This window comes from Cavia porcellus, unplaced genomic scaffold (assembly GCF_034190915.1).
Source record: "Cavia porcellus strain 051 isolate PalLab524CR breed Dunkin Hartley unplaced genomic scaffold, mCavPor4.1 scaffold_28, whole genome shotgun sequence".
NCBI lineage: Eukaryota > Metazoa > Chordata > Mammalia > Rodentia > Caviidae > Cavia > Cavia porcellus.
In genome coordinates, this window is record NW_026947511.1 from 40,015,915 (window position 1) to 40,037,032 (window position 21,118).

The window sequence follows — 21,118 nt, forward strand, 5'->3', positions numbered from 1 at the left end:
TCTCTTTGAGTCAATAAAATTTAATATGATTCCATTCATTTCATAAACAAATTTATCCATCATTAGCCACATGCACATATTACTATGGCACAAATTCTGAAAGAACACAGATACAGCAGAAAAGGCCACCTTTGTGGAAATGTCTACGGCCCCATCTCTGCTGTTCCATCCCACACAGAAACAACCTAGCACACTCAGGGAAGATCAGCTTGATTCAGAGAAGCAGCTCAATGACGATGATCACGGCCCCGGCCACACCTTCAGCCCATCCCGAGCTGCCTTCTCTGACCAGGAAGAAACTTTGCTCACAAGAGACGAGTGACCAGGTGCCCTCAGTCACTCATGGAAACCTTTAAGCATCACTGGTGCCTGGAACCAAATATAATCCTCGGAGGCCAACGCTGGGACGGAAGGTCTGCCGCAGGACAGGGTCACGGTGAGTTTGTGACCCCGGGTGGGCACTCGGTAGTTGAGTTTGGGTCGAAACCACTCCTCTCCACAGTCGCGATGCCCCTGTACCATGACAATGGTGCCCATGAGCGGAGGAGCCTGCAGCTCGCTGAAGGCATCTGCCAGGAAGATGGCCCGGAAGAGACGCCGCAGACAAGCAGCCGTGCTCAGGCTCTGGTCCATGCTGAGGGGGGCCAGCCGGGACAAGTCAAGTTCATAGAACTCCTTGGGGCTTATGACACTGCCTCCGAGGAGGATCAGCACTCGTGGTATCAGTGTCCGGGCAAAGAGGTCCTCAAGGTGGCTGAGGACGCTGTCCAGCTCCGCCAGCGCTTGCTGGCACTTCCTGCTGCTTGCCTCGCTAGCAGTCCGAGGTTTCTTCCTCACGATGTCCTCTGTCTGTGAAGACAGAAACGAGGGAGAGACAGACAAAGTATGTGGGAGCGCCTGGGATAATACAGTCTTGGACCAGGGGATAGAGCTTATCGGCACAAGCGTTTGCCTGGCAAACATGAGGTCCTGAGTTTGATTCCTGGTACCAAAAAACACACACAGAACAGCAAAGACAGTACTCAGGCTAGAGGGCATCCAGACAGAAGCACAAGAAAGAGGAGTACATGGTCTAATAAAGGTAATTCTGGAGGTTCTCCAGGCAAGCACAGTAAGTTAAATACGCAAGTTATTAATACATGCTCACACTGAAACAGTGAAAAAACTAAGCAAGGAAGAAAAAAGAAAGTGGAAGGTAAATGTGAGAAAGACTAGAGGACAGGAAGACAACAACTTTTAAAAGACAGATACAAGGCATGGCAGTGCACACCTTTAATCCCAGCACTCCAAAAAGTTGAGGCAGGAGCATTGCCATGAATGCAAGGCCAGCCTGCGTTACAAGTAAATTCAAAAACTATATATCAAAAACAAAATAAAATGAAATATAGATAGATAGATAGATAGATGGAAAAATTGAGTTTAAGAGCTGAATATCAGCTACTAATAGAGGAATCTTAAAGAAGCCTGGCATGCTAGCACATGCCTGTAATCCCAGTACTCAAGAGGTTGAGGCAAGAGGATTGCTGCAAATTTAAGGCCAGCCTGGTTACATAGCAAGACCTTGTCTCAAAAACAAAAACAAAACACAAAGCCAGACAGGGTAGTGCACACCTGTAATCCCAGCACTCTGGGAGGCTGAGTCAGGATGATCACTGTGAGTTCAAGCCTGGGTTACAAAGTGAGCTCAAGGCCAGCTTGATTGTACAGTGAGACCTTGTCTCAAAATGACCAAAAAAAAAAAAAAAAAAAAAAGAGAGAGAGAGAGAAACAGAGAGAGAGGAAGGTATATTCACACTGCAGAACCCCGGCAAAGCAACAGTAGAAGACAACAGCGAACATGGGGGACTGAATAAAAACCTGTGTGAGAACGCCAGGATCAACTGCTAATTCCTCGACGCCTACAAATTTGCCAATGCTTTTCGTGGCGTTCCACAGATTCCCACTCAATCTCCTTATGATAAAGTCCAGCAGCCCATAAGGCCCAGGCACACACACAGAGCTTGCAAGGATTTATTCTGAAATGTTTGTTCACCAGATAAAAGCCTTTAACATGAAAGCCAGATCCCAAAGCAAATGGAAAAAGGATTCGGGAAGAACCAGATACGGCATAGAACAGAAGGGCTTCAAACACACAACAGATAACTTCAGATAAGACAAGTGCCCACAGTTATGAAACAGGAAGTTATTAAACATGAAAATATTAAGAAAGAGCTCTTAAGAATCTGACTTCCAAAAAAATAAAAATACAAGTATTAGATAAAATAAAATTTTAAAAATCTACTAAAAAGTAAGGACTGAGGCATGCAGATCTCATTTCAAGGTGAGCCCGGCCTAGAGCTAGACCTTGTCTCAAAAAGCAAAACTGCCAGGCATGATGGTACATGCCTATGATCCTATCCCTCTGGGAGGCTGAGGCAGGAGGATTATAAGTTTGGGACTTAATGAGAGCCTGCTTCAAAAAACAACACAGTAGACTGGGGAAATACCTCAGTGAGGCTCAGTGGCATAAGTGCCTGGCTGGCAAGCACAAGGTCCTGAGTTCAATCCCTGGAACAACAACAACAACAAAAAACCCTCAGTGAGAAGACCCTGGGTTCAGTCTCCAACTTAGGATAGGGGTTAGAAAAAAGCAGTGAAAATTTGGTAGGGAGAGAAATCAAAATTTTAGAGAACCAGTTCAAAGTTGGGGAGGGTTGGGGGAAGGCAATTCTACAGAGCCTATGCTTAGTATGCACAAAGCCCTAGGTTCAGTCCAGGTGCATGACGCATGCCTCTAATCTCAACATTTGGGAGGCCGAAACAGGAGGACTGCCATGAGTTTGAGACCAGCCTGGGCTACACAGTGACTTCAAGGTCACACTGAATCACACAGCAAGACTCTGTTTCAAAACAGAACAAAAAAAGGCCTCGGTTCAAACCCCACCAACATTTAAGAGGGAGTTCAGGAACACACAGCAGGAATCTCAGAAAGGGAGAAGGAAGGAAGTGGGGAGGAGCAGGCTACTAAAAACTGGGGCCCTTCTGCTGCTACACCTGACATAAGCCCTGAAGGTTTCTCAGACCCCCTTTTTCCCTGCCTTCCATCTAAGAACCATGAAGTCCTCCCGCCCGGAATCCCTGCAAACCTGGGGAGACGTTCTGCGGTAGAAGCGCTTGAGCTGTTCATAGGGCAGAGGCAGCTGCTGCCGCTGGTACATGATGTGCTTCAGAAGTTCACACGTAAACCGGCAGCAGCCTTCCTGGCTCACAGGCCCAGGAAACACCACTGGTACCAAGCAGTCTCTCGGGCAAAAAGTCTCAGAAGGGTTGGGAGGTTCCTGGACAGAGTGCGCCTCAAGCAGGTCTATCTGGGGGGCAGAAGCGTCTTCTGATTTGTCGTACCATTCCAAATCTAGTGTGAGAACAAAAAGATAAAATGCTATAAAGGAAAGCTCTACAGGTCAATGGGAGTTTTCCCGTTTCCTGAGGTCATCACGTCAATCACCCCTAAGAAGATGAAACCCTGGCACCCGCACGAAGATCTCGCCACCTGCCCAGGTCATGTAGGTGACTGGACTGGGGCTCCTCACAGACAGTGGCAGGCCCTGACCTGGGGAAATGAGCCCAAAGTGTAGTCACATCGGGCCCAGAACGCCGAAACCAAGACAGCGTAACCCTTGGTGAAGGGAGCGTGGCAGAACTAGGCAGGGTCGGACTCGAGACCGGGAACAATCAAGACGGACCGCAGAAGGGCCAAATAAACGATCGGGGGCAGCGACAGGGAAGAAACAGGTTCCCTAGGTTTCCCACGCTCTGGACCCCATGCCTTACCCGGGACAGAAGCTGGGGGGAGCACTTCCGGCTCCAGCGCCGCCATCACGACCTCTTCCTTCCGCGGGTAGCAGTTAGAATCCGCGCCCAGCGCAGTGTCATAGGAAGACCACGCCCATTTCCTGTGGGCGGACCGGAAGTGTGGGCGTGCCACGGCCGCTGTGCCACGGGATGGGCGGGGTTGAGAGTAGAATTTGCTGCTGCAGGTTTAGTTTCTGGGTGCGCGCGCTCCGGCCCAGGAACCTAGGACTGGGGGAAGTCTTCTCTGTTCAGCTTGCATCCTGCTTTAGCTCTTGGCCGCTCGTCTACTGTGCCCGGTCCTGTCCTTGGTGCTGGAGACAGCGAACAAGCCCTGGCCTCCAGGAATGCACTGTCAGGAAATGATGCACTGGGCGCGGTTACATTGGGGCGTACAGGGCGCCTGCCTGGCCCAGGGCTGGCGGGACTGGAGAAGGGCGGTCCTATAAGAAATATGAAAAGAAGTGTGATCTATAAATTAATAAATTAGCAAGGAAAAGAGGAGCTTCTGGTATCCTTGGAGACCCTGAGACACAAGAGGATCCTCTGTCAAAGACTGAAAAAGTTTCTAATATAAAGTGACGCTGTAGTGGACGAAGGAGCCACATCACGGCAGAACCGCCCCCGCCAGCACACACAGTAAAACGCTAGTACTAGGGATTGAGCCCAGGGCATTTGCACAAATGTACATCCCAGCTCTTTTGTTTTGTTTTGGGGGTTGTTCGGTTGGTTTGTTGAGACGCTGCATAGCTATGTAGCCCAGGCTTGCCTCAAACTCCTGCAATCTTCCTGCCTCAGCTTGGCGAATGCTAGGATTACACTATGCCCAGCTCTCCAGCCCTTTTTTTATATTTTGAGGCACAATGTCGCTAAATTTCCCAGGTTAGGCTCAAATTGAAATCCTCTTGCTTTAGCTTTTCAGGGTCCTTGGATTACAGGTGTGTTATCTCTCCTAGCTGGGAAGCTTTTTTTTTTAAGTAATGGAGTGAGCCAGGCATGGTAGCACACACCTGTAATCCTAGCACTTGAGAGGCTGAGGCAGAACGATTGCCGTGAGTTAAAGGCCAGCCTGGACTACATAGTGAGTTTAAAACCAGCCTGAATTACCGACCAAGACCCTGACTCAAAAAGTAAAATAAATGGCCGGGTGTGGTGGCTCACACCTGTAACACCAGCACTTGGAAGGCTTAGAGAATTGTTGCAAGTTTGAGGCCAGCCTGGGCTATACAGTGAGCTCAAGGCTAGCCTGAACTACATAGCGAGACCCCCATCTCAAAAAGATTTTTAAAAAAGTAAAATAGTTATATGATTAAATTTACATTTTATAAATTTAATCTCTAGGGCCGGGGGTTTAGCCCAGTGGCACAGTGCCTGCTTGGCAAGTGCGAGGTTACAAATTTGATCCCCGGTACCCAAAAATTAAATCAAATACATAAGTAAATAACAAACACTTTCAGAACACAATAAGCCAAAAAAAAATTTTTTTTTAGTTTCTGCACTGGCTGTGTAGAAGTGTAGAAGTTGAATTTTAGGGAGGATAAGGGAAGGATCAGGTGTCCAGCTATAATCCTGACTACTTCAGAGATTGAGGTGGGAAGAAGACAAGTTTAAGGAGAGCCTGGGCAATTCAGCAAAGACACTGCCTGTAAAATATCTGTATAAAAGGGCTTCGGATGTAACTCAGTGGCTAAGCACTTGCCTAGCATGTGCCAGCCCCTGGATTCAATTTGAGAGACAGAGAAGGATATTGCAGGTAGTGTCAGCAATTATCCAGCATGGTGAAAGAGATCTGAAGTAGGGTTGTTACAGTGGCTGGAAAGAATTGGGTGGACTCAACATTTAAAATCCGATTAAGTGTGACTTGGTGGTTGATCTGAGGAGGTGGGGTAGGACGACTGCAAAAACTTGTAGGTTTCTGGCTTCAGCAGTTTACACAGCTAGTTGTGCTATTCAGTGAGTAAAGGGAACACTAGAAGAGTTGGTTTTGTTATTTTTGCAGTACTTCAGATTAAACTTGGGATCTCATAAGAGATCCCTAGCCTTCTTTTAGAGTCCATGACTAAATTGTAGGCTGGGCTTAAATTTATGATCCTCCTGCCTCAACCTCCCAGGGTGCTTACACCTCCCAGGATGATTACTGGCAAACACCATCAACCCAGCTAAGAAGAGTGGGTTTATTTCAGAATGACTAAGGAGAACAGATGAGTTCAGTTTTTCATGGCTTGACATTGATGTCCCCACTAGACAGTGAAAGATAAATTTAGGAACACATTTGGAATAGAGATAGGTATCTGAGGGGCCTCAGGATGGGAGGAGATAAATTCACCCATGGAGGGTACACAGAATGAGAATGGGCTGAGATTCTGAAGACAGCAATGTTTATGAGATGACTAGAGACAGAGAAAAACCTGTGAAAAGGACATGAGAGCAAAGAGGGTACCCTTCAAGAATGAGACCAGAGACCAAAGCACTCAGTACTATAGAAGTACAATGATTGGGGCTGGGGATTTAGCTCAGCGGCATAAACGCCTGCCTTGCTAGCAGGTAGCAGGGAGTCGTGAGTTCGATCCCTGGTACTGATAAAAAGGAAAAAGACCAAAAAAAAAAAAAAAAAAAAAAAAAAGTACAATGATTAAAATGCTGTAGTACTGAGCCGGGGATCTAGCTCAGTGGTAGAGACCTTGTCTAGCATACCCAAGGTCCTGGGTTTGATCCCCAGCATTGCAAAAGGGGAACAGTCTAAGCAAGGAAAAAACAAAACACAGCTGGATGTGGTGGTATAGGCCTGTAATTCCAACTACTTGGGAGGCTGAGGCAGAAGGACTCCAAGTTCGAGCCAAGCCTAAACAATTTAATAAGACTCAGTCAGAAAAATAAAAAGTCAGTCAGATGTGGTGGTGCACATCTGTAATCCCAGCTCGTGGGAAGCTGAAGCAGGAGGATCACCATACATTTGAGCCCAGCCTGGGCTACATAGTGAATTCAAGACTAGACTGAACTATATAGAAAGACACATCTCATAAATAAATAAACATTTAACAACTGGGACTATAACTCAGTGTGAGGCCATTAAGTCAATCTCTAGTACTGAAAAATTGAACAAACACAAAACAAAAAACAATGTGGTATTGGCTTAAAGATAAACAAAACATAGAGTTCAGAAACAGATCTATGTAGGTCTTAGTATATGATAATGGTGACTTTTCAAAGCAAATAACACAAGACAACTCTTTTTTTGTGGAAGCAGGGATTAAACTCATGACTTTGCGCTTGCCAGGCAGGTGCTTATGCTGCTGAGCTAAATCCCCAGCCCTAATATAACTCTCTTTATAGGAGAAAATTTAAATCAGCTCCTGATATGCACCTATGTGTGCATGCACACATGCACACACAAGACAAAAATGATAAATTCCAAATCAATTAAAGATCTAAACATAAAAATAAACCTCACCCCCTAGAAGAGGGGCTGGGGGTACAGCCCCATGGTAGAGTAGATAGTCAGCTTGTACTAAGGTCCTAGGTTTGATTCTCTGGGGAGAAAAGCTCCTAGAAGAAATACTGGGAAGGAATTTATAAGCTAGGAGTAGGTTTGGCTTAAAGGGAAAGCTGCTAAATCTGAGTTTAAAAGGTATACAGACATCCTCTACGCAAAAATAAATGACTAATCACAAGCCAGGAAAAATGTTTGCGTGTGACTCACGTGTGTATCCATGATATATACATAGCCCACAGTCAACAACCTCACAGGTACCTCATAAGCCACCTTTCCTGGAAGCTATCACATTCTACCACCTTCCACTCCTCAGCCTCCTGGTCTCCTCCTCCTACTCTGCCAGCCTTCACTTCTATCTGTGGTAGGTCACACTGTTCAGGCAATGGGCTATCAGAACATCACTTCAGTCATCACTTAAAAGAGGTTCAAGCAGAGTGTGGTGGTGCACACCTGTGATCCCAACACGCAGGAGGATTGCCACAAGTTTGAGGCCAGCCTAGATGATGACATAGTGGGGTCAGGGCCAGCCTGGACTACATAGCAAGACCCTGTCTCAAAAACAAAACCAAAAATGTTCACACAGCAAACAAGGCGACTGGGATGGATGAAGTGCAATTGTGTGTTGGGCTTGGTTGTTGAAAGATCCAAGTAGATGAAAGAACAAGGTATTACTAGTCAAGTGGAAGAGACTGTGGTTATCATGAGGGCCCAGAGGTGGTGATAGTGAAAATACTGGGGTGTGGTCTTATCTCTCCCTTCCCATTCCCATCCTTTCTGAGGCCACTCACTGAGTCTTAGTCTTTTAGCAGTTTTTCAGGTGAACCTATAATGCTGCTTGGGATTGAGCTCTGCAAAATAACCTTTCCCTCAACCACACTGGACATCGAAGAAAGAAAGAATGTGTGCTTTCAACCACTAAAGAAAGACCCACAACACTGGCTTGACCTGGAAGGCCCTTTGCAGACTCTGGTCCTTAGCTTTCTCTTCCCTGCAGGAGTTATGCCATGTCGAAAGCCACAGCACCAACAGTAGATCTACCTGCCTGCACGTGGACCTCGGAAGAGCCCATGGACACCACCAGGTTGGAACCTTTGCAGGCATCACCAGAGGTAAGCCACTGTTGTTTCCAGTTTTCCAAAGAAAACTGAGTCCAAGAAGCAAAAACTGTTTTATTTTTTGGCTGTGTATGAACACCTTGTTTGTGAAGAGAGGGATTCACCGTGATTGGTGGGTCACGAGATAGCCATGGGGCTGGAAATTGAACTCTGGCGTCCTGACTCCCAGCAGTTCTGCTTCTCCACCCTGCCTTTCTGGTGTCTTGTATACTAGTTTGTGTCGCTAGTCGTGTTTACTATCTGGTGAGGGCAAGAGTCATTAAAGAGCAGGAGAGACAGCTTGGCACGAAAGTCAAAAGTCAATCCCCTAGGGCCCCTGGCTAAGTTTCTATTCCCGGGTCACTTCCCCACCCTCCCGGAGGCTGATGTAACCCGAGCCCCAGCCCCGCCCCAAGCGGGGGACTGGTCCCTTCTACTGCCCTGGCCAGTTTGAAACTAAACTCGGTTCTCCCCGATTGGTCCGGATTCAAAACAAAGGGGAGGGGGAAATACTTGCTGCAGGCATCCTTGCAACACTCTGGCTGCCCAATGTTTATGGGTTCCAGCCTCGTGTCAGGGCCCCTGTGGTGCCTGGGGCAACTAAAACCAGCCCCTGACGGTGCCACCATGGTAATAATGCCGTGACTACCGTATAAAGGTGGCATAATCATCACCACAGAAACAGCCGTAATTAGGCTAATCATCATCTGCCTTCGCCCTGCTCTCACCCTGACTCACCCCAACAGCATGCCGGCCATCGGGGAGAAACTGAGGCAAAGGTGGAGCTGGGCCGCAGGTGGGACCAGCTGCCCTGAATTCTGCAGCTCCCGAGGTCCCAAACCTGTTGTCCGGGATCCGCAGCTAAGGGACAGACCCAGTGGCGCCGGCAAAGGTCGATTCTGATGTAAACCCTCGGCGCCCGCGACCCTCCTCAGCCGTAGGCCCCTCGACCCCCACCCCAAGCCCCAGAGAAAGAAAGGCTCGGCACACAGTGACCAGAAGCCAGACTACAGATCCCCTTTGGCCCCTGGCGAGCCCACCTCTGCCCCGCCTCGCAGCACCTGCGGTCCGCGCCGCGATGCCTCCTGGGAAATGTAGGTCAGAGGCGCCCTCGTCAGAACAAGGCCCAAGGCCTGTGGACTCCATATCCCGTGGTGCCCTGCTGCCGTCGGGGCGGAAGGGGGCGTGGTCTCATAGGCACAACCCCGCTCCTCCCGGCCCGGGCGACGCGGCGGAGGCTGTGGGGGCGGCGGGAGGCGGGCGGCCGCGGCGGAAGGGGGGAGGGGTCGGGCGGGGGGTCGGCGGCCGCGGCGGATGGACTCGCGGGTGTCAGAGCTGTTCGGCGGCTGCTGCCGGCCCGGAGGGGGCCCGGCCGTGGGCGGAACCCTCAAGGCGCGGGGGGCCGGCGGCAGTAGCGGCTGCGGGGGCCCGAAGGGGAAGAAGAAGAACGGAAGGAATCGAGGCGGCAAAGCCAACAACCCTCCATACCTGCCCCCAGAGGTGAGCCCTTGAAAAGCGGCGGAACGAGAAGGATCTGCACCTTCCGGACCCCAGACCCTGGGGAACCGGGACGGAGAGCGCGGATCTCCATTTGGGGATCGAGAGCTCGGGAAGAGGGGTCGGTGAGGACCCTGCTTCCGGCCCTGCACACCAGGGAGCAGGGGCTGGGTACCAGGATCAAGGGAAGGGAGCGCGATCCTCTTCTTACCGCGATCACCCAGATGTTCCACCCCCTCGGGAAAAGCGGGAGGAATGGAGGACCCCCTAATTGTGCCGCGCTTGGGGAGGCCGACAGGGCAACAGCGACTTTCTTCAAACTTGTTCCTAGAGAGGGAGGAGTACCCCGGAGAGAGCAACATGTTTTCCCCCTATCCCTCATACACGGTCCATATAAAACCAGAGAACAGGCTGTTCTGCCCTTTGCCTGTCCGGGAAGGGAGGGGATCGAGAACAGCCTGCTGCTCTGTCTGTCCTTAAAGCGAAGAGCAACTGCTACTTTGTTCTTCCCTCTGGAGATAGGACCTAGGGGAAGCGCCAAAAAACCAGTGGTTATCAAACTTTAGTGTGTACCCGTGCCTCGGACTGCAGGCCCACACCTAGGATTTTTATTAAGAAAGGGATGGCTTGAGAATCTGCATTTCTTACAAATCTGCATGTCGTATTAAATCTGCTGTCCTGGGGCCACGCTCAGAGAACTATTGGCTTAGTCTGTCATTCTTGGACACATTTCTGAGGCCAAGCTTCCTGATCCTCCACCGCACCCCCCCCCCCACTCCTCGTAGAACGATGAAGAGATTTCATTCAGAAAGGTTTTTGTTGGAGAAAGCTCTCTAGTATAGCCCATATGGTAGAGATGAAGGGTGCAGACCACCTATTAGGACCAAAAGGAACAGAATGAATGCTGGAGGGGGAGAGAAAACAAAAAACAGCCGGACAAGAGGGGTTTAGAAATGTAGATGGCACAACAGATGAACCCCATAACCTTTTGCACCCTTGAGGGGAAAGCTCTGGCCATGGTTGCCCTCCCGGAGGAGGGAGAGAGGATTGTGGGGTAGGTTCAGGCTTTCACCTCAGCTGAGGTGTGAGGACTAGGGGACAGGGAGTGGCTTGTGAGATCTGTGCCCTTCATTCCATTTTCTACGTTTCTTTTGTTCACCTCAGCCTCAACTTTGTTTCATATTTTGGTTTTTGGTGTTTTTGAGGGACTGGGTCTCACTATGTAACCCAGACTGGCCTTGAACTCATAGCAATCCTGTCTTGCCTCAGCCTTCTGAGTGGTAGGATCATAGATATGCACCACTTATCAGCCCCAACTTTGGAGTTCTGCTCTATGCTTACCTTGAGCCTGAAATGACCAGTACTGAGCTCACCCCTGGCCCTGGTCCAGAACCTCTTACACTTCGTGACATCAGCTTCAGGGAGTGGGCAGGAAAAGAATTAGTGTTTCCCAGGTCAGTGGCAAAAAAAACCAAAACCAAAAACAAAAAAACACCTCAACAGCCTGGCACTGAGGAGACAGATATCCAGGAAGAGCAGCTTGAGGTCTTGGGGAGAAGGAAGGGGAGGTCTTACGGCCAGAGATTGAGGAAAGGGCAGGTTGGAGGTTCCCTTCCTGGCTGAAGTGGGGAACTCACTATATATTGTTATATGCCTCCTTCGGATGGGGCACCTCAAGGCTGAGTAAGGGCTTATCTGCCCTGACCTTCCGGGCACTGATGCCAGTGCCTCAGGCCTTACTGTCTCTGCCTGGATCCGGTGGGACCTGCAGGGAGAAGTGGGCATTGGTTTGATGCTGATGATAACTGTGCCCTGTTTCTTTTCAGGCGGAAGATGGAAACATCGAATATAAAGTGAGTCTTAGACTGGGGAGGAACAGGGACTCACTGTTCGGGGGACAGGGAAAGCCCTGGTCCTTGAGGCCTCTGACTTTCCCTTCTGTGTTTCCTGCCTGCCCTAAGCTGAAGCTGGTGAACCCGTCCCAGTACCGCTTTGAGCACCTGGTGACACAGATGAAGTGGCGGCTCCAGGAGGGACGCGGGGAGGCTGTCTACCAGATCGGGGTGGAGGACAATGGGCTGCTGGTAGGGCTGGCAGAGGAGGAGATGCGGGCCTCCCTCAAGACCCTGCATCGGATGGCAGAGAAGTATGCTCCTCCTTTCCTACCCGACTCAGGACCCCTGTGCTCCCATCACCCAGGGGCCATGGGCTGAACGGGGATTTCCTGTTGCTCTACCCCTTGACACAGGACCTAAGTGACAGCTCCATGTTCCTCCCTGGGCCTGGGCGGCTTTGTCCCTTGATTAAAGACACATTTGCTTCCTCGTTAGTGTATCTCACAGGAGCTGTGGGCGTGGGGTGGATTGGCGGGACCTTGGAGGGTGGGAGTTACAGGAAGAGCCAGGGCCAGGCTGGAATGGGGAGAGTCTGTGAAATATGACAGCCATGGCCTTGCTGTGACAGGGTTGGTGCGGACATCACTGTCCTTCGGGAGCGTGAAGTAGACTACGATAGTGACACACCCCGGAAGATCACTGAGGTGCTGGTACGGAAGGTCCCCGACAACCAGCAGGTGAACATGTGCCCTCCCTGTCCCCTAAGATTGCCCCTGGCAGCAGGTTCTTTCCTTGCTGGGGTCCTGGGGCATCTACATCGTCTCTCGCTCCCACCCTTCTCTGAGAATTGAGCCCAGAAATCTTACCACTGCCATCTGTCCACAGTTCCTAGACCTCCGAGTGGCTGTCCTGGGGAACGTGGACTCAGGGAAGTCGACCCTGCTGGGAGTCCTGACCCAGGGCGAGCTGGACAATGGGCGGGGCAGGGCCCGGCTCAACCTTTTCCGCCACCTGCATGAGATTCAGTCAGGCCGAACCTCCAGCATCAGCTTCGAGATCCTGGGTTTTAACAGCAAAGGAGAGGTGCATGGGACCAGCGGGACCCAGTGGGGCAGGCTCTAGAAGAGGCCGGGGCGGAGTATAGACAAAGCCCCGGGCACGAGAGCAAGCTCTCTCCCTTAGAGCACAAATGGAGAGTCAGCAGAACTCAACAGGAAATGGGGCTCAGGGCTGAGAGGCAGGGCGCCAGGATCTGGTTTAGGGCCTGGCACACAAAAGGTTGGGGGCTCGCAGGGCACTGAGACCCTGGACCCCGGGCCAGGTGGTGAATTACAGTGACTCACGGACGGCAGAGGAGATCTGTGAGAGCAGCTCCAAGATGATCACCTTTATTGACCTGGCTGGCCACCACAAGTACCTGCACACCACCATCTTCGGCCTCACCTCCTACTGCCCTGACTGTGCCCTGCTCCTTGTCAGCGCCAACACTGGGATTGGTATGAAGTGTCAGTGGGGACAGGGCTGAGGGGAGGTACCGACTGTCCCTGTCCTGGGAGCCACACTGACGTGCCTCTCCTCCATCACTTCACTCACTGCGTACCCTCCTTTGAGCAGCTGGCACCACGAGAGAGCATCTGGGCCTGGCACTGGCCCTGAAGGTGCCCTTCTTCATCGTGGTCAGCAAGGTGGACTTGTGCGCCAAGACCACGGTGGAGAGAACAGTACGCCAGCTGGAGCGAGTCCTTAAGCAGCCTGGCTGCCACAAAGTACCCATGTTGGTCACTTCTGAGGATGATGCCGTCACTGCCGCCCAGCAGTTCGCTCAGTCACCCAAGTAAGTGTGTCTTATCTGGAAGCCATAATCCTTAGGGGAGGCTACCCAGGGCCTAAGAGCATGGGGACCCCTCCAGGGTGAGTCCAGCTATGGCCCGGTTCTGTGTCCTTTCCAGCTGTGTCCCAACTCCTGTTGGGACAACAGGAGTTCTTATGAAGGGTTTGGCCCCATCCCAGCCTACCTGGAACTTTCCAGATGTTGGGGACCCTGGAGATATTTGCTGTTTCTCCTGGTCCTAGTATCTGTTTCCTGCTAGCCTTCTCTCACTGGCCCCCTCTGTCCCTTCTTGTGCAGTGTCACCCCCATCTTCACACTGTCCAGTGTGTCTGGAGAAAGTCTGGACCTCCTCAAAGTCTTCTTGAACATCCTGCCCCCACTTACCAATAGCAAAGAGCAAGAAGAGCTCATGCAGCAGTTGACAGAATTCCAGGTAAAAGGCTAGAGGTGGGGACAACTGCTGGCCCTGCCAGCCCTACAGAGCAGGACAGTGACATTTTTCTTGGCTTCAGGTGGATGAAATCTACACAGTACCAGAGGTCGGGACAGTTGTTGGAGGGACACTTTCCAGGTGAAGTGGCTTGTTTTGCTACCCGATCAGCCTTCCCATAGCCCTGTACGCAGACATCATGGCCTGGAGGAGGAGCCCCTGGAACTAAACAGCCCATCTCATGAATTCTTGCTTGCAAATTAGGCTTTTACTACCAGAAAGAGCTGGAAGCTAGTCCCTTACTGCTGCCTTCCGGGACTCTGCAGGCCCCTGAGGGAGATGTGTGGGTCATGGGCTGCAGGAAAAAGCCTAGAGGGCATTCAGTTGACCTAGTTTCACGTGCACCACTGAGAAAAGGACTCTGCCAAACTCAGGGTAAAACCCAGGGGGACCACTTGCTCCCCCAGGGGCCAGGTGTTGGGTGTTACCAGGCCCGGGATGCCACACTGGTGCCATCACTACAGCCTCTTTCATGATCACTCTTCAACGTGAATGCCTGGCCAGGCCCTACATCCAAGTCTGAATTAGGGCTCCTGTTCCCTACTTGAGGAATTCAGCCCTGAAAGGGAAAGCATGCTTGGGTGACCCTAGCAAAGCAGGCAGGGGACCCAGGCTGACCCTGTGCCCTGACCTCTGGGCTGCAGCGGGATCTGCCGCGAGGGTGACCAGCTGGTGGTGGGCCCCACGGATGACGGCTGCTTCCTAGAGCTGAGGGTATGCAGCATCCAACGCAACCGCTCCGCCTGCCGAGTGCTGCGGGCCGGGCAGGCCGCAACACTGGCCCTCGGGGACTTTGACCGTGCCCTCCTTCGCAAGGTGAGGGGCCAGAGGGCAGGGAAGTGCTGGGACAAGGGCCACCAGTCTGAAGTGCTTAGAGCTACTCAAAACCCTGACCCCAGAAGCTTTAGGTCTGGTTACACAGACCCATGTGTGCAAGAAACACTTAGAACCCTCATGAAGCCCAGGTGGCTGTGTGCATCATTGCAGTGCAAGCCAAATGCCTAGGACCCTAAAACCGCAAAGCTTTGGTGGGCAAGGACATGGGAGGTGGGAGAGGGTGTCTTCCTAGAGGAGTCTGGACTGTTGTCCTCCAAGGTCTCTGGGTTGGGAGTCATGAAGGAGAAGAGTTTAAGAGTTGCATGGTATGGGAGGGCAGGGAGAGAAGGTCTGACACCAGGTCTGCCCTTCCTGGGCCTGGGTGCTGTGCCTTCCTAGGGCATGGTGATGGTGAGCCCCGAGATGAACCCCACCATCTGCTCAGTGTTCGAGGCAGAGATAGTCCTGCTGTTCCATGCCACCACCTTCCGACGAGGATTCCAGGTGACAGTACACGTGGGCAACGTACGTCAGACAGCTGTGGTGGAAAAGATTCATGCCAAGGTGAGGAGTACCTACCCATTCCTCATTTCTCCAGGGAAAGTCAGGTACTCATGTAAAGTGGAGGCCCTGACTTAAGAGTTGGCACGGAGCTCCATTTCCATGGAGGAAACAAACCGTGCTTCAGAGGGGGCAGCAGTCCACACAGAGGTCCTGAGGGTGGAGAGCCAGGGATGGCTTGGGAAGGACTATAAGGCAGTGTGACTTCTCCGCTGCAGGACAAGCTGCGGACTGGTGAGAAGGCAGTGGTTCGTTTCCGATTCCTGAAACACCCTGAGTACCTGAAGGTGGGCGCCAAGCTGCTGTTCCGGGAGGGTGTCACCAAAGGCATTGGCCATGTCACTGATGTGCAAGCCATTTCAGCAGGAGAAGCCCAGGCCAACATGGGCTTCTGAATCTTCCAGGCAGGGCAGCTGTTATGCTCCCTATAATATATAAGGTGACTTCTGGCTATGCTGCCCCCTGATGGCGGCTGTGTGTGTTAATAGGCTAGGGAGAGAGGTGCTCTCTGCCACCTGCTTCCTGCCACCTTTCTGGTCAAGCGTGCTGTGGCAGGGAGAGGCAGTCCTGCGGAAGAAGACAATAGGGTAGTGGCCTGCTGCTGTCTGCCCACGTGGTTGGCTCAGCCCTGGCAATCCTGTGGCCAGCCTACCGGAAGGAGCTCACTACAGCCACCTTGTCCCACTGTCAGGACTGGGTGTGACTCACCAATGTGATCCCTGCACTTCAGGAATTGTCACAGCCGGGGTAGCCCTTCAAAGCGCTCCTTTTTCTATACCTCTTCTTAAGGCCATGTAAGTTGCCCATTACTCCTGGCTGTGGACAGAAAACACTGCTCCATTGGAAGTGGCACAGTGAATGGCCAGTGCTCATCCCTGTGCTGTGCTGACACCAGGGCCTGTTCCTCAGCTTTATCTCGTGTCCTTTCATCACTCAAGGGCCGTGTCCCCAGCTCCTCCTGTCACAGGCCCCACAGGTGCTACTTGTCTTGCTGGCCCAGGTGTGGGGCTGCCAGGCTGAGGCCTGGCATACCGAAGGCCAGCTGCATGTCACTCAGTCTCGTCCTTCCCTCTGCAATTGTCTATCAGCCCTCATCAAATAGTGTTTGACCTGCCCAGGCTGGTGGCTGGGGGATCTGACCCACAGTTCCACATCCATCCTCGTCCCACTTCCTCTCCAATATGAACCTCATTTTAGTAATTTGTAGTGCCTGTCCCCTTCCCTCTGTTGCAGGGAACCAGGAGGAAAGGGAAAGATGTTATCCTATTTCCTGGTCTTTAGGTACAGATTCCTCTTTTCCCTTCATTAGCATCCTGGGTTCCCATGGACTCAGGGATTTGTTGAATGAGGTTTCTCTGCAAATATATATATATGTATATATATATATTTAAATACACATATATATTGTACAGAATAAAAATGTTTTATTGAATACACTGTGCTTATGCGTAAGAGCCAGGCTCACTTCCAGAGCTGGAGTCCTCCCAGGGATTAGAGACGGGTGAGACCCACTGTTGGTGAGCCCTGAATACAGGAAGAACTTGCCCATTACCCTGTTTATCATTCTTTGTCCCCACCGCAGGACCAGTATCCAGTCTCTTAACCATGTACTCCTGCTTGTTGTGCATAGTTCTGCTCGTGAAACAGGCCTCACCTCAAATAAGCAGACACCTTGATTTTGAGTTGGCCACTTGTCACGTAAAAGACATTGTGTTCTGACAGTGGCAAAAAAACCAGCACAATAAACATGGCCTATAGTCCTGTGCGGCACCCTGCTTCTAGTGCAGCCTCCCCACCACTGTGGCTTTTAGAACTACCCATGCTGTAGCTTGCTACTAAGCCTGTGGCTGAAGAACTCTATCCTGGATGAGAAAAGCACTTCCTTCCTTCTCTGTAGTTGCTGGTAAATGGCAGTGAGGAAGTAAAGTGCCATGGCTGTCACTCAGCACTGATCTCAGCACACCGTCCCTGGACAGACTGCTAGTGTGCTGGGCAGGGCTGGCTTCCCAGGAAAACAAGGTGTGCTGCTCACACCCACATTCTCTGGGCCTCTCCAAGTCCAGTGAACTTGACATCTGACCACATCACTTTTGAATACAACTCCCTCATGTGTCGATCAGTCCCACCGTCAGGAAGTATTCAACTTGATCTGCACACAGCTGAGAATGCTTCACCCACAGTTTTGTTTACATCTCTTTTTCCCTCAATTATGAAAGCTAGTGTGGGAAAAATCCCATCTCAGTACCAAATGAGACACCCTCAGGAATTACTGAGCCACTTTGCTACATTAGTGGAGTAATTAGAGGAAGGAGTGTGTTTAAGGCAGGACTACAAGGATCATCATTGCTCCACTGTACAGTCAACCAAGGAATCCCAATAATCTCTTATGTTCAGGACACCATGAACCATTTCTCCCTTTAAGCTACAAATCTAGGGGCCAGAGATTTAGCTCAGCGGCATAAGTACCTGCCTTGCAAGCAGGCAGTTGTGAGTTCGATCCCCGGTAAAAATGAAAAAAAAAAAAAAAGAAGCTACAAATCTAACAGGGAAATGCCCATGTACATAATGATTACCATCTTTATTTATTTTGGTACTGGGAATCGAACTCAGGACTTCACACTTAATAAGACCTGCCTGTTGAGGTTTTTTTTTTTTTTTGTACCAGGGATTGAACTCACGACCTAGTGCTTGGCAGGCAGGTACTTATGCCGCTGAGCTAAATTCCCAGACCCTACCATCTTTAAGTGCCATAAAAGTGGGAAATGTTTTCAAAGGATAAAATAATTTCCAGGTAGGTCCAGTGGCTTTTGACCCTTTTCTTTCCTCAAATTAAATACAGTCCTCTAATTTAAAAATTTGCTAAGAAACTGCTTTGAGTATGCGTACAGGAAGACAGGATACATATATACCACCCGCACCTCAATTAGCTCTTCATTTAGTTCCAAGTATAATTCAAGGATCCTCTTATCAGAGATGCTCAAAGAGTTGACTTCTTACATGTAAGAGTGGAGATGCTGAATGTACAGTTACTAGATCTGGGCACAGTGCCACTCAAGTATAATCCCAGCATTCTGGAAGGCTGAGACAGGAAAATTTCAAGGTCCAGCCTATCCTAGACAACTTAGACCCTGTCTCAAAAAATTAAAGGGCTAGGGATGAAGTTCAGTGTGAAGTCCCTGGGTTTAATCCCTGGTACCCCAAAATCAAAACTGAACAACCCAAAGCAGTACCAGTACTGGGACTATAAAGTAGTAGTGTACTAGCTTAATATGAACAAAGCCCTGGGTGTAACCCAGGCACCACAAAAACCAAAACAGTACTACAGATGTGGTCAGGTCCATGTTCATACTTTAGTATGAAAGAGAAGACACCAGGGACCCCAAAGTCCCAAGCACTCAGATTTGTGCTTTGGGTTTCAGGAAGGATCACATCCTCCACAGACCTGGCTTGTGGCTGCTTTGAGATGGTGGGCTCCTAAAAGTCAAAGACATATGGGAGCCTTGTAAAGGCAGATTGTGGGTCTTCCCAGCAAGTCCCCTGGGAAGGCTGGTGCTGCTCTGGTTCTGAGCATGAAGTGGTCTTATTCTACATCAGAACATGCGAGGGCACAAAAAACAGAATTCTGGCCAAGGTGTCATCTGAACTGCCCATCAGCAGAGCTTGGAAGAAATTTTAATGATCTTTTAGTCATTTCTTTCTCTTGAAATCTTTAAGTAAAGCATTTTAAATACATTTACATACATTTAAATCTTCAATGATCCATAACGTGAAGATCTCAGTCTACAGAGGAGGAAATGAAAGTGACCATGTCCTTCTGGGGAGACGTAGAACCAGGTTTCATGGGCTCCAGGCCTACATAACTTTTATCTGACACTGCCTTCCTAAACTCTAAAGGTTAAAAACTCAAATGAGTTTCCAGCAATTCCTGGATTTTTTTTTTATTACAAATTTCATCAATATGCATATCCTTGAATAATGAATGTATTTTCATCTCCCAGGGCCCAGACAAAAACTAAAACCCTACAGCAAGCCTGAAGGCAGCATTAGTGTGTTAAGGGTTTAAAAAATGATTCCAGTGTCTGCATGCCCTCAGGCCGGGTGCGTTTACTACTAGAGGCCAAGGGGCTCTTGGGATTTCTTTTCCCTTGAGAAGTCACAGCTGGAACAGCCCTGGAGGTTGAAGACGGTGGCTGCAGAAAAGATTTCTGCAACTCCATCGCAAAATGATAGTCCATGTGTTCTGGCATCTCCCACACTGGAACCAGGGTGCTGCACTTATCACACAGTAGCTGGTCCTCAGCAGTTAGGAGACTAGAGGTAGCTGCTGCCTCTGGGGCCACCTTCAGAGACTCGAGAGCTGAAAAGGCAGGCACAGCTGGGCTTTTCTGTGTCAGATCCTCCTCTGCAGAAACTGCCTTAGTGGTGTCTGGCTTCAATGCTCTGTCACAAACAGGGGCATTCTCTGAAAGTTCTGGTGGAAAAGAGTTGGCTAACCCTTCAGAGTTGGCCTGTGAGTTTTGTGGAGGCAAAGACACTGAAGAATTACTGAGCTGATGCTGCCTTAGAAGCAGACTTTTCTGCTTAAAGAAGGGCTCTATGCCCAATGTCTGACTGGTCTGGAAAAGTAATGGGGGCTTGAATAGTGACTTGCCCATGGGGGTCTGGGTAACAGCTGTAAGAGACGAACATGAAGGTTCTTTGGCTTTCTGTTTCTCTGCAGCTTTTTGGAAGAATGATTCCAGAGAGCTGGTTGTTTTCTTGATGGGTGTCACCGCTAAGTCACTTCCCTGAGTCTTAGCTTCTGAGCTGGTGACTGGCATCTTTAGCAAAGAACCTGAGTCACTGCTCAGGAAGGCAGTGATATCTGTGCAAGATGCAGGTGCAGAGACAGAGAACTTTGTAGCACAGAGGAAGAGCATTGTGAGGGGAGGGGACCTATATAAAAGAGAAGAAACACTAGATTAGCAACAGATCACTGTTTTAGAGTCTCAATTCAGTTCATAAATTGGGTGGGTCAGGCTTCCGGAGCACTGAGAATTCAGGTATGCACCACCCTATAACAGTGAATTTTTCTAAGACCAAAGGCCCCAATTTTAGAGACCATACAAATTACATGTCTCCGCTGCCAGGTGATGAATTTTTATTTATTTATTTTTATTGAGACTGGGTCTTACTATGTTAGTTCATGCTGGCCTTGAATCCACTATGTAGCCCAAATTGGCTTGAACTTGCCTCCTGGTTCAGCCTTTTGAATGCTGAGATTATAGCATGGTGCTACCATGCCCAGCAATACTTCTTTTAAAATGTAATAGGCTATATTAAATAAGTAAAGAACTCCAGTCCTGAAAATCATCATTTAGACAGAAAATGAACATGCCCCCAAATCAGGATTTACCATATTTTTGGTTGTATTTCACGACTAACGAGTGAAGTTTATGAATATATTTGGTATAATAGCAGTGGAGCTTGTAACTGAGCTGGGATGGTAGAGATTATCAGTGAATAATGGTTACTTTTCTAAGTATGGAAGATGCTACTATGACTTGTGTCTAGATGTCCCTTCAGAGCTACTATTGGGTCATAAGTGGGGCTTTTCAGAAGTGGCTGGATCTTGAATGTGTGACCCTTGGATTAAGTGTGTGATGCGGGGATCAAGGCTGTGGGATTACTACA

At 49.9% G+C, this 21,118-nt stretch overlaps 3 protein-coding genes across 8 annotated transcripts in view; 1 reads left to right on the plus strand and 2 right to left on the minus strand.

Moving 5' to 3' along the window:
- Mad2l1bp (MAD2L1 binding protein) lies at positions 1-9,336 on the minus strand. The gene is made up of 4 exons (XM_003473839.5): positions 9,154-9,336; positions 3,811-4,271; positions 3,126-3,391; positions 1-849 (listed from the first exon to the last, which is right to left on the minus strand). The coding sequence occupies exons 2-4, from the start codon at positions 3,854-3,856 to the stop codon at positions 337-339; spliced, it is 825 nt and encodes a 274-aa protein (XP_003473887.1). The 5' UTR covers positions 3,857-4,271; positions 9,154-9,336; the 3' UTR covers positions 1-336.
- Positions 7,568-21,118, plus strand: part of Gtpbp2 (GTP binding protein 2) — a 15,392-nt gene continuing 1,841 nt past the window's right edge. The window contains exons 1-13 of one of the 5 annotated variants that reach the window (XM_063238808.1): positions 7,568-7,682; positions 8,316-8,430; positions 11,739-11,765; positions 11,874-12,058; positions 12,376-12,484; positions 12,633-12,830; positions 13,069-13,243; positions 13,362-13,581; positions 13,876-14,011; positions 14,091-14,149; positions 14,713-14,884; positions 15,284-15,448; positions 15,664-16,877. In XM_063238808.1, coding sequence (XP_063094878.1) covers positions 8,326-8,430; positions 11,739-11,765; positions 11,874-12,058; positions 12,376-12,484; positions 12,633-12,830; positions 13,069-13,243; positions 13,362-13,581; positions 13,876-14,011; positions 14,091-14,149; positions 14,713-14,884; positions 15,284-15,448; positions 15,664-15,840 — 1,728 coding nt within the window. In that variant the 5' untranslated portion in view covers positions 7,568-7,682; positions 8,316-8,325 and the 3' untranslated portion in view covers positions 15,841-16,877. Of the gene's footprint in view, positions 7,683-8,118; positions 8,431-9,698; positions 9,916-11,738; positions 11,766-11,873; positions 12,059-12,375; positions 12,485-12,632; positions 12,831-13,068; positions 13,244-13,361; positions 13,582-13,875; positions 14,012-14,090; positions 14,150-14,712; positions 14,885-15,283; positions 15,449-15,663; positions 16,878-21,118 lie in introns of those variants that run through there. The other 4 variants (XM_063238807.1, XM_003473840.5, XM_005005365.4 and 1 more) reach the window with 4 other exon arrangements.
- Polh (DNA polymerase eta) overlaps positions 19,080-21,118 on the minus strand; it is a 27,953-nt gene continuing 25,914 nt past the window's right edge. For both annotated transcript variants that reach the window (XM_003473841.5, XM_013156757.3), the window contains one exon: positions 19,080-20,380. In XM_003473841.5, the coding sequence (XP_003473889.1) occupies positions 19,489-20,380 (892 nt within the window). In that variant the 3' untranslated portion in view covers positions 19,080-19,488. The remainder of the gene's footprint in view (positions 20,381-21,118) is intronic.

What these genes read in the sequence shown, in the direction of transcription:
- Mad2l1bp (XM_003473839.5), bottom strand. Translation starts at nt 3,856, where the DNA reads ATGGCGGCGCTGGAGCCGGAAGTGCTCCCCCCAGCTTCTGTCCCGG. An exon ending in CCCCCCAGCTTCTGTCCCGG is followed by an intron (nt 3,392 to 3,810) that starts GTAAGGCATGGG and finishes TTCTCACACTAG; the next exon opens with ATTTGGAATGGTACGACAAA. An exon ending in ACCGCAGAACGTCTCCCCAG is followed by an intron (nt 850 to 3,125) that starts GTTTGCAGGGAT and finishes CTGTCTTCACAG; the next exon opens with ACAGAGGACATCGTGAGGAA.